Consider the following 12,248-nt stretch of genomic DNA (forward strand, 5'->3'; position numbering starts at 1 on the left):
GAGGTTTCATATGTTTTAAACACTCTGGCAAAATTTAATAAAATGATCCTGTGCATTCATGTTCTATAATTTCAGATTTTGTAAAGAAAAATAAAAAGACAGCTCTGAAAACAGTTTTATGTAAAGAAGTTATGAAAAATACTATTACTTCATAAATTAAGGAGGGGTTTGTTCACGTAACCTTACCTGGATTAAAAAAAAAAAAAAAATTAAAAAAAATCATCCAGGATCGTTGAGTAAAACAGGAAAAATAGATCCAAAGGGCAATTTGTCCTCCCTGTGTTACTCATCTGTCAGAGTAGGGAGAATCACTCTCCAGATGTATTCATCTGTCTTCACTGATGATGGAGCAGCCTACATTTGCAGACTGGTTTCTATGGAACAAAAATAAAACTGTGCATATATATTGGGCAAAATTGTGGGGGTTTCTTGCAAAAATCAAAGACTTTTTGTCTTTCACTTCAGCCAAGCATCTCTAGCCAATCTTCCCTGTTCCATTTTATATCTATTCCTCTGGGCCTTTCCATAGTCAAGGAAACCAGATCAGTGCATTCTTTTTTGCAGAAATCTTTGCAACAGTGCAGACTGTTCCATGCTACAGCCTCTGCCTGCCCTTGTCATCTTTTCTGAGGGTTAACAACTCTAATTTGGTCGTACTTAAACTGGACATAACACTCACACTGAGTCCTCACTGGAGCAGAGGGAGGAGAAATGATTATTTTGTGTCACTTCCAGGCTCCACTTTTCACAATTCCTGATAAAAAGTTTACTGTTTTAAGAACAGTTTATCACAGATAGTGATTCTCTATATCTTTTCCTTCTGATTGTAACTCCACTTTGTCCATCCAAAAAAGACCTTTGTTCTAGATTTTATTCACATTTTTAATGGAAATATTTATAAGATCTCAAGTTATTATCAGGTCTATTTTGGGGGTTCAAAAAAAAATTTACAAAAGATGAAAAACTTTCCTCTTACCCTTTTCCAGCATTCTGCAAGGCTTTATTTGAAAATAGTATTCCTGTAATCCCTATCATTCCTATCTTGAAGAATGGAGATAGCAAATAAAAAATAACCAATACTTCTTCAGTATCTGCTTATACCTTATTTTTGGGAATTTCTTTATGCTTTAGGTACTGATATTCCTATAATTCCTGATAAATGTTATTCATATCTAATGCCACCTTTAATCTCAGCGCTCTTCTTTACAGTGGGTTTTTGCTCTTTTTTTTTTTTTTTTTTTTTTTTCTTCTTTGCTTCTTTCTTAGAGGGTAAAGGAAGAAGGAGAAATCCTCTTCATGACTTCAAAAAAACAGGAGAGTTGATGCTCATTAAAGTAAACAAAACACTGGAAGTAAAAACCAAGCTGTTAAATACCACTGAGCAATGTGCCAAGAGATGCAGCAGGAACAAAGGCCTTTCATTCACTTGCAAGTAAGTTATCTATCTCTATTATTTTTATCATTTTTTCCTAGTAGAACCTCTATAGCACTATTTGACCAAAGATGTCTCTGTAATCGTCATCAGTGGTAGCTTGTACTGAGGAGAACCTAAAGCCTGTGCTTTTTGATTTCCATGATCTTGTTCTAACTGTCCAGAGAGTGTCAGTCTTTTCTGAAGCTTTATCTGAGTTGTTCTGTCTTGTTAGCTTGTCGATGTGTAACCTTTTCCATAACATGGCTGAAAAAATGTACTCATGTTAAGATGTGGCTGACTTGTGCTGCACCATAGTGTTCGGTGAACATTTCTGAGATTTTTATGTCTCTTATAAAATGGTTATTGTCATACATCACAGCTGCAGTATTTCAGCATCACTTCAGACCATATTCTGTCTTCATTCTTTGCACATTACTCTTGCTGAAATCAATGGGAACTTCACACATGGAGCACAGATACACGCACTGCTGAAGTTCACTGGCAAGTACTATGATCTGATACAATGAAATCAAACCTTCTGGGCTGCACAGTATATGATAGCTATTCTTCAGCATCTGCTGTCTCTTAGAAACACATCATTGCTTGTCTGCCTTGTACATATTCTCTACTATTTTTTGGAACAAATCACTATTATTTTTCCCATGTATTGGGCTTAAATTATTCCCCTGGCCTCTCTTAGTCTAGACCATTAGCAATAAATGAAAGGACATGAACACAGGAGAATCTTGGAGAGAATGGGTGACTTCTGTACTGGTGAGTACTGGGCTAAAGCTGAGCCTGATCTTGAAATGTAAGTTTTTACAGTTGCTACAAATGGAAGCTAGACCAGATATGATAACAAAAGCTCTTCCTCGGCAGAAAAGGTCCTTGACTGTAATTTAATCCTTCTTTAAGCCTTTAATTCTAGTGTTGCAAGATCTAGTTTTGTATCATTTTGTACTTTAACTATTTATATATGTAAACAATAAGCAGAGTTTACTTATTTCTGTTAGAAAATATTTTCCAGGCACTAATATTTTTCACATGGTGCAAGCCACTCATTTTCCTGTTGGCAGAGCTTCCACTGGTAGCATTGCCAAGTGGATCAGGTTGTATTCAATACAGCAAGAGATCCTTGAGTTCTGATGGTCAGCAGCAAGAAGTATTATAAAACTAGAATTCACAGTATAAAACAATTCTGAATGATGCTAAGCAAACAATAATTCTGTATTCCAATATCTGCTTAGGCAAATTGTCTCAAGCTAGTTGTAGCTGCCTGGATGGTATATTTTGTGTTCTGAAAATAATAAAAAAAAAAGTTAATATATTTGTTGATTCTATTTTACATGACTAATAACCTAGAATCTCTGAGTTTTTAAAACTTTATCACCTGTGAAGACATTTTTTGCTATTGGGACAGTGTCTGATGAATTCGTTAAGGGGCAAATACTCCCTGCCATAATCAGTCAATAAAGCAACTTAAAGGAGCCATGAGGGACTTTGAGAACACAGCTTGGAAGAGTCACAGACAGCAGAATTGCAGTCAGTCATGTGATTATTTGGCACTGAAGATAAAAAAAATAAATTAGAAATCTGGCTACTCATGCTCTGAATTTCCAATTTTTCCTGACAAAGTTTTAGCAAGGAGGGCTAGTAAGAGAGGTGTAGGTGATTAGGTCTTGCCTGTGCTACCACTATGCTGCAGAGCAAGAGGGATTTCTCTATCTGGGAACATTCTTGTGGTTTCCCATTTGGCCCCAGATGGGTCCTGTTGTAGTGTGCATAGTTCTTTGAGGCCACTGTAAACACATATTTGACATGTGTTCCCTTTTAAAGGAACCAGTGATTAGTAATGTTTCCCTTTTATTCCTAGGATCCCCAGTCTTTAATTTCATTCCAGGATATGTTTACTACAAGGTGAAATCTGTTGCTATCACAAAGTAAAACCAATTAGTTTACTGGTTGCTGTGGGGGCATTCTAAAATAAGAAGAAAAGTAATGCAAAATGGCATTTTAAGTACTTTAAATATAAGACTTGGATTTTCCTTTGGTTATTGATGTTTTCATGGCTCAACTCAGATACTCCAAATCCATGCAGTAGCTCTCCACCACTTGTGTCACAGCACTGATGTCTTGTTTTCTGGATGCAATCTCATTTTTTTTAGCATGAAGGTCAAATAAAATAGAAACACTTCGTAACATAATTGTGACAGTAGCACTGGGAACAGTGACACCTAGGTCTGTGCCCTGTGAGGCACACAAGTAAGAAGAGGGTTGGGCTTCTTTTCTGCCAGAAAGTGGTAAAGTAGCAGATGCCAGGCATTACAGACTTATAAAGGATCAGCCACACTTTATTTTCTGGGCAGGAGGGGTGGAAATAATATTAAGACCACTTTTGACATGATTTTTTTTGTATCACTTGCAAGTAAACTTTGGTAATGATTAATCCTTGCTGTTTTTAACTCTGACACCTTTCTGTTGGAGCTAATACATATCACTTCTCAGAATGGACTTTTCCTTTGCTGTCGTGCTTGCACAGATCTTGATCATTTCCTACTTAGTTACAAGATCGTTATCTAGACTTGTTTTTTCTTCATAACACTATTCCTAAAATCTCCCATCAAAGTACTGCTTAGATGCACTTGCCTTGTCTTTTTGACCTCATAACCCTCTGTGCATGTTTTTCTGGCTTCCCTTTCAGCTTCGTTAACCTGCTGCTAAGTTGTTCTTATTCCTTTGTTTCACCACCATATGCAGTCCATTACTCAGTTTTCCTTCAGTCATCCTTGCAGCTTTCCCCCCTACATTTCTTATGGATGAGAAAAAGCTAATATAATTACAATTTTATTGGCTATGCAGATGACATTTGCAGACATGTCACTGCCTTACCTAAAAAGCTGCACCTGTTTTTTCCTTTGTTATCTGCTTAATTTCTAGAGTGTCTTTGTATGCAGACAGAAAGGGATTCCAGTACAGACCACAGGACTTTCAGAAAATCTACTGATTATCTCAGTACAAAGAGCAACAACCAAAATTGTTGTGATCGGCAGTATCAGTAGAAGAAAGTCCAAGGATTTTCTTAACTGTGTTGACTTTGGAAGTGTAAAAACCCTCCAGATTTGGGTCCAAGAAAAGGTTATTAGAAACTTTTATGTGCAGAAGTGGCTGAAGCCAAACTGGAAAGAAACCAAAAGGCAACTGAAAGGCAAAAACTGAAAGAAATGTTTGTAAACAGTGCATTCTGCATTACCACTTTAGGAGGGAGGAGAGGAAAAGAGAATGTAATTGGAAAGGCAGGAAAGGTCAAGGATATTTTTGTGAAGATGGAGTTAGAGGCACTTGGATACACTCAAATTTGAGAACCAGCCAGGAGAGAACAGAAGGCTGAACAAGGGCAGAAGGATGAAGGTTAGCAGGTTGGAAACATTTGGAGTCAACAGAGTAGAGAGAGCAGTTGGATGAAAAATCTGTTTGGTGATGGAAACGATAATGAAGAGGATGTTTTAAAGAGAGAAGAGTGGGGAGGTTGGATAGCATCTTGTAGTATCTTTAACTGAAGCCAGCAAGATCTCACACAGAAAAACTTGTATGGTGAATTAAAGGAAGATCAAAGGAGTTTGACTTGAGGCATTTAGCACGCCCGAATATGGCACAACTAAAGCATGGATGAAGTGTAGGAAATCTGTATGTATTTTGGGTAATATCAACTAGCGCTAAAATGCCTTCTAAGGTAGAATAAAATATTTCAGAAGGCTTGGGATGACTGACAGAAAGGTAGAATTGGTGGTGGGTTGGAGAAAGTAATATTATGTCAGTGATTTGGTTCTAATGAGAAAATAAGGAGGGGAAAGGATTTTTAGGTTTTTTTTTTGTTTGTTTGTTTGTTTGGGGGTGTGTGTGTTGTTTGTTTGTTTTTTAATTGGAATAACTGTTCCACCTACCTGGACAGTCAACTGTGTTTTTAAAATACTTTAAAATATTTTACCTACACTTAAGGAATTTCCTTTCAAAATGGTTTTGGGAGGAAAAGGTTTGCACATTTCATTTAAAATATTGAAATAAAGTAATTTTATTTATCTATTTGTTTTTCTTGTCCCCTCAAATCCACTCAATCCAAGCACACATTGTACACTGTCCTTGAAAACAGTTAAAAATCAGAGAAAAAAAGAAACCAAAAGCAAAGCAAGGACAAGCTGTAGGTACGCTATCATAGTTTAGATTATTCATAAAAATAAAAATAATCTTGTTTTTAAACAGCTCTGTTGCTTTAGACAAGAAACAAGACACCTTGTGCTTGAATTTTCCTTAAGCCATCGGTGTGAGATACTTAACTATTTCAGGCACATACTGTAAGCCCAGCAAAGATGTTTCAGAGTCTTCCCCCCCCCCCCCCCCCCCCCCCCCCCCCGAAAGCAGCACAACTGGAGACACAAATGGTGTCTCAGTCACATTTATCTCAGTTTTAAAATAAAGATCTCTAATGACAAGGGAACTCTTAGATTAGTGTGAACAACCAAGTTGGTATTTAATGTAATGGCCACATCAATTTAATTTCTTTGTTTCTTTGTTCTTGTCAGCACAGTTGTGGGTTTAAATAGTAATTTGGACTGTTTCTCTGACTTTCCTAGTAAAAATAAATCTGATGTCATTGCATGGTCCTTGGCAGGCCATGTGTCATTATTATAAACCACACAGATTTTTTTCTCATCCAGATTTTCTTTGCAGGGCCTTTGCGTATGACAGAGTTACAAAACGGTGCCATTGGTTATCCTTCAACAGCTTGACAAATGGTGTGAGAAAGAAGCAAGACCATGCGTTTGATCTGTATGAAAAGAAGGGTAACTGATTTATTTACTGATTATTTTTTTTCCAGCTATGGAGGGGGAAAAAAAGGCTGAGGCCAGTCAGTGACTTTTTTGGCTTTAGGAGCATCCTGGGCATGGGATGGTTTTATGCATTTGGAAAGCTGTATCCTACAATTTTATTTACAAATATCCTGGTTTTGGTGTCATGCAAGTTTGTCTGCATATTTACTCTTACTCAGTTTTCCAACCTAGATCTTTGCTTGCCACCTTATGTCCTAGTCAGAATCGCTACTTCAGTTTACTACATAAAAGCTCAGTTTTATGAATTACTGTTATTGACTTAATATTGTTGTTATTTACCTCATTAATGAGTGGGGGACTTAAGTCCTCAGATATGGACTTTTGGTCAATCAGACACCTTGGAAATATTTTCAGTAGCTTTCGTTGGGAAGTTAGTGATCAGTATTTTGAAAAAAAGACAAGAATGTACATGGGCAATTAAACAGTATTTTGAATAATGAAGTATTTAAAGGCTATCAAAAATATATTATTTTAATGTGAAAACTGATGATGAGATCAAATTTTAAATGCATTAACAAACCCCCTAATTTTCTTCCCTTTTATTTCAATAGACTATGTCAGGAATTGTATCATTGGAAAAGGAGCAGACTACAAAGGAACGATATCTGTTACCAAAAGTGGTATCCAGTGTCAAGCCTGGAATTCAATGATCCCCCATGAGCACAGGTAAGAGTTCAGGAGCAGAGACAATGGGAATAGTGTCCAGACAGCTTCCATAAAGCGTGGTTTGACTTATTAGCAGAAAAAGAATTTATGAGAAAACTGACTTTAGAAAACAAAATCTCTTAGGTATATTCTTGCCTGTCCCCCAGAGATGCCATTCTCCAGAGCCCAGAAAATCCTTACCTTCTTGGGCTTTCTCCAAAGAAGTCTCTCCTAATGCCAGCCTGTGTCTTTGAATCTCTTTCTTTCCTGTGTCAGCTTTTTTAGCTGCTTATATCCTTTTGTTCTCTTAGCTACTGACAGAAATAAAACATCTGTGGAACTGCAGCCAGGGGTCTGGAAGGTTATCACTGTTTTCCAATATGACTCCAAGGAAATGGGTAATTTAAAAAAATGCATTATTAGGAAGGGAGGGATATTAGGGGTATTAGCCCATCTATTTGATCAGCATATGCTTATTGTTACTACATTTTGCATAGTCAGTATTAATTCTCTATTATTTGCAGAATATGTTAAACACTATAAAACACTTAGACTAGGCAACAAATATATGGGCAGTACTGAACAGATTATTGAAACCCTTTTGTTTTCAGATCATGCAAGCAATAAATAAAGTCTGATGCAGTAGGTATGAGGCTTTTGAGTTTAAGACCAGATGTAGTGAGGAACTGAGGCCATATCTACACCTTGAGAGTAGACTTGGTTCAAATATATCGGCTAAGGAAAAAGAGAAGAAAGCAAAAAGCTGAAGCTGGTGAGATTAATGGTAAAACCAGATTCAACCACAGCAAACGTTACTGGAAACTAGCAAAAGGACTATGAAGTATTGGTCTATAACTCTTTGACCATTTTTCTTTGAACCTTTTTGTATTGGCTTTCACCATTTAGATCATAAACCCTTAAGAGCCAAAACCCTCACCCATAAGCTCCCTATCCACGTTGCTGTCTTTTGCTCTGGACTCCCAGCATCAGCACTTTTTTTCGGAGGAGTCAAGCTGGAGATTGCTAGTGAGGAGCTGGGCTGTGGATTGCTTAGTCCTGTCCTGACTAAATCTATCCAGTGTGCAAGATGATATCTTGGAACAACATTAAAAGGCAAAGGACACTTGGGTTCTCTCCTCTTATGATGTGTTAGAAAGCTGAGCCTCAGGCTTGGACTTGATTAGACTTGGCTGCTTATAATATAGATGGTAGTGTGTTTGTTTTTCAGTGTGGGACCAGACTTCTACTTAATTGTGAACATAAGATAAATACCATCAGCTTCCACAGCAATGACCTCTTGAGGCTCAACACCTGAAAGTATACAATCCTCATCTTCTAGAAGTGAAAGAACTCTCAATAATAACAGCCTAAGCAAGAATGAGCATTTATTCTATATGATATACCTATGACTTTATATAATTAAAGAAAGAAAAGTGTCTGGATAGTATATATTATCACTAAATTGCATTTTAATATACAACATACACAGTTTTATCTAATACATTTGGACAGCCACTCTTCTATGATGAATTTTATGAGAATGACTTTTCTCCTGCCTTGTGCAATAAGTTTAATTTTTAAAAGGTCACTGGATAAATGAGGTGGCTGCATGCTAATTTTGTTTTTCAACATCAGAAAATATGATTTCATCATCAGAGACATGAGAGAGATGGGAAGAAGCAGACAGTAGTGGTGTGTTTGGAACTTATTAGTATGAAAGGCTTAGATTTTTAGGTCAGTTTTTCTCAACATCTGATTATCACAAAGTGACACTGAAAAATAAATCCCTTTTTCATATACTATACTGAATTCTCAGTATCTTTCTAGAAAGAAATGAAATAACTTCAGACTTTAAACTTGTACTTGTACTTAAAAAAATGTATTTGTATTTATTTGTATTTCAGTAGAACCTGGAGACTCCCAGCTGAAATCAGGGTTCCATTATTTCTGTCTCCATCCCTTCCACCCCAGTAGAGATTACAAGACTATCTTCACACACACACACACACACACACCCGACCTCCAAGGTGGTTTTTTATCTGAATGGATAAAGCCAGTGCAAAAAAGATTCAAAGAGAAATGGTCAAAGAGTAGATTGGTACTGCAGAAGCTTTTGCTAGTTTCCATGATACTTGCTGTGGTTGAATCTGTTTTTATCCTTACCCTTACTGGCTTTAGTTTTTGGCTTTTTTCTTTTTTTCCCTTACCTAATACAGTTGAACTAAATTGGCACACAGTTTTAGGTGTGGCTCTGTCTTCCATTTCTGGGTGGATCTTTACTGCAGGTATGTCTTCACTCCCTCAAGAATGTTGCTTCAGTACTTGTTGAAGCCATTTGTATATCTGACTCATCTTGAGTTTTTAATGCTGTTCATTTAGACTTTTTTCTTTTCTTTTAATGTTCTGACAGCATATCTGACATAATTTCAAATGCCTTTTCCCTATATTTTCTAATGTCCAGAAAGATTTTCCAGCAGGAAAATTAAATAGAATATTTTAAAATGCACTGACATATGAGATTAACGCATATGCAGGTTGCAGTGTCCCATCAGAAAAGTTTGCTTAGGGCTGTCTTTAGCTAAAAAAAAATCTGAAAGATTTATATTACAAGACTACAGAGGAAAAACAGAAGCAACAATTTTATAGGCAGCAGTAATGACATAAAAATTATTCTCTTCAAGCACTGAAAATAAGAAAAGCACTTTTAAGTAAAGCTTCCACATTGCATTGACTAGAACCACAATGTGATTAACAGAGGTATTTTCCACTTCAGTTAGTTCAAAGATTTCATTAATGGGAAGAAAACATGATTAAAGTGTCATAAAATTATTTTTGTTTCTTTCTCTTTCTTTCTCTCTCTGTTTTAATTTTTATTTATTAATTTGTAACATACAATTTGCCAAGGACAGCAGGAACCATACATTTCTCTTCTGCTTTTGTATATAAATTAAATCAGTGTCTGTGTATAAAGACTGTCCCAAGTGCTTTGTTTAGTTTCCTAAGTTGCAAGTTTCTGCAGTCTTTTAAAAGAAATCAGGTGAATTTTTATTCCTGTTTTCCCTCATCTAGAATACAGATGCATCTGAATCCCCTTGGTGATTAAAAAAAAAACCAAAACAAAAACCAAGACACCAAACTAAAATGAAATAAACAAACAAACAAACAAGACACCACCACCACTACCCCAAACAAACACCCAAAATAAAGTATTAGGCATTTTCAGATTAAAAGGTGCACTTTATCTGTGATATTTCCACTAGAATTTAAATATGCTGCAGCAAAAGACCCAAAACAAATGTTAGCTCAAAAATTAAATGTAATTTTTTTAAGTTGAATTATAGGTATTATGTTATCCTCTATGTATTTTGCCCAACTTTTCAATTAAAAAAAAAATCTTCATGGAATTGAGCATAACTCTGAATTTAATGTGTTTTTTAACCACAGGGATTTAGCTGCTGTTTAAGCATCACTGCAGTGAAACTGGCAGTGAAGTGCCACTGGGTTTGTCTGCAATGTGCAGCCTGAGCATGGTCATGAGCTCTAGCAGTGCCATTGAAAAGACCAGCTCTGGGGTTGGGCTCCTTAGTATGTTAGCTATTCTCTAGTTTGTGGTGAAAAATAACTAGTATCACTTTTATCTATAAATATGTGTATATATATACACACACATGCCTACATATATCTCTGGATTTTTTCTAGAGGTAAGCACATAATTTTACAGACATCTAAGAACACAAACCTTTGACCCTGGACAGTTTAAGTCAGCTAGGCTGCTGTTAAATGACTTGACTTGTACAATTACAGTGATGAGTGGATCTATAAGTAGCAAACCCCAAGGTGGCAACAGTGGGGCTTGTGGCAGAACATAAAGCAAGACAGCTAAAGTGGGATCTGGAGAAATTCCTGATGCTGAAATGCAAAGCAGTCTGTGTTTCTGGGTGGTGAAAGCCTCTTGGCTGTGGTGTGTCACACCTCCGGGTCACGCTCACATGCTTCTGATGCCCAGTTGTGGCTGCTGCCTCACCAGTGACTGGAAGAGGTTTCTCTGCTTGTGGGCTTTAGGTCGAAGGTGCACACTAAGCCCAGCCAGGCCTGCTACATGTGCACAGCATGCATAGGAAAGGCAGGTCTGACATGGCTATGGACCCAATGAATTTTCCCCCTATGCACCCAATAAATTTTTCGCTCTTGTCCAAGGGTCTTCCACCGTTGTGTGAGCAGGGATGAGTTCACGAAGGAGAGTGCAGTGTGGGTTGGCAGGGAGTGTGCTGCTGCCTCTGGCTCTGCATCAGATAGCTGGCTCTGGATGCCTGAGGGTTGGGAGTAATACTTGCTAGAGCAAGCTAAGGCTCAAAAAATTGTCCCAGTTTTAGGCTATTGATTGAGTAATCCTTACTGAAGTTGTGTATTTGTGTATGGACAGATATTCGGATGTGTGCATTTGTTTAGGCAGGGGGGAGGGAGAAGGAAGCAGAAATGTGATTGTTTCTGTTTGTAAAAAATAATATGCATAAGACCAAAGTTTGCATGCTCTTATACTGTAATGATTGTCATTTTAAAACTAGCTTTTTGCCTTCGAGCTATCGGGGTAAAGACCTGCGGGAAAACTACTGTCGAAACCCCCGAGGGGAAGAGGGAGGGCCCTGGTGCTTCACCACTAGCCCGGAGATACGGCATGAGGTCTGCGACATCCCTCTCTGTTCACAAGGTAACCCGCCACGGCTCACACAGAAAGTTGCCTTTTCTCTGCTGACAGCAGGTACGCAGAATTTCCAATAGTTTCAGTGACACTTGCTCACGGACTTTGGAGGAAGAATAGGTGATTTCTCAGCAAGAATAACTCAAGTAGCAAGACAAGTTATTAGAGAAAGAGGAGATCTTGTTATGTTCCAGTTCCCTGGAAGACTTGAACAAGCTTTCATGCTCTGCAGCTCTTTTTCTGGAGCTGGATCAATGAAGTTGTGCTGGTCGCACAACCGTACCCTTTTTTTCACTTGTCTAGTCCGTAGTGAATCCATTAATGATTTCAGCATTACTCTGTGACAAAATCATCTAGTGACATTCAATGGTAAAATAAACTCATTTTTTGGATGAAAAAAAACAGATACTGAATTACAGGACAAAAGCTCAGTCTAAACATGCATTAGGATTTTCAAATGAATACTCAAATCTCATTCAACTTTCAAGTCACAGAATTCTAGAGACACTTCATGTGCATGATTGCATTTGTTGACTTTTAAGTTCTGTTAACCTCCAAACTAAGCTCTTATATCTTGCTAATCAGCCAATTCAGTTCCAATCAA

The 12,248-nt window shown here is 37.3% G+C and overlaps 1 protein-coding gene across 4 annotated transcripts in view; it reads left to right on the plus strand.

Annotated features, from left to right (window-relative positions):
• Positions 1–12,248, plus strand: part of HGF (hepatocyte growth factor) — a 72,312-nt gene that overhangs the window by 12,481 nt on the left and 47,583 nt on the right. For 3 of the 4 annotated variants that reach the window (XM_080392273.1, XM_080392272.1, XM_080392270.1), the window contains 4 exons: positions 1,267–1,432; positions 6,140–6,252; positions 6,852–6,966; positions 11,511–11,653. In XM_080392273.1, the coding sequence (XP_080248399.1) occupies positions 1,267–1,432; positions 6,140–6,252; positions 6,852–6,966; positions 11,511–11,653 (537 nt within the window). The remainder of the gene's footprint in view (positions 1–1,266; positions 1,433–6,139; positions 6,253–6,851; positions 6,967–11,510; positions 11,654–12,248) is intronic. The other variant, XM_080392271.1, reaches the window with a different exon arrangement.

This window comes from Falco punctatus, assembly GCF_963210335.1.
Source record: "Falco punctatus genome assembly, chromosome: 6".
In the NCBI taxonomy this organism is placed as follows: Eukaryota; Metazoa; Chordata; class Aves; order Falconiformes; family Falconidae; genus Falco; species Falco punctatus.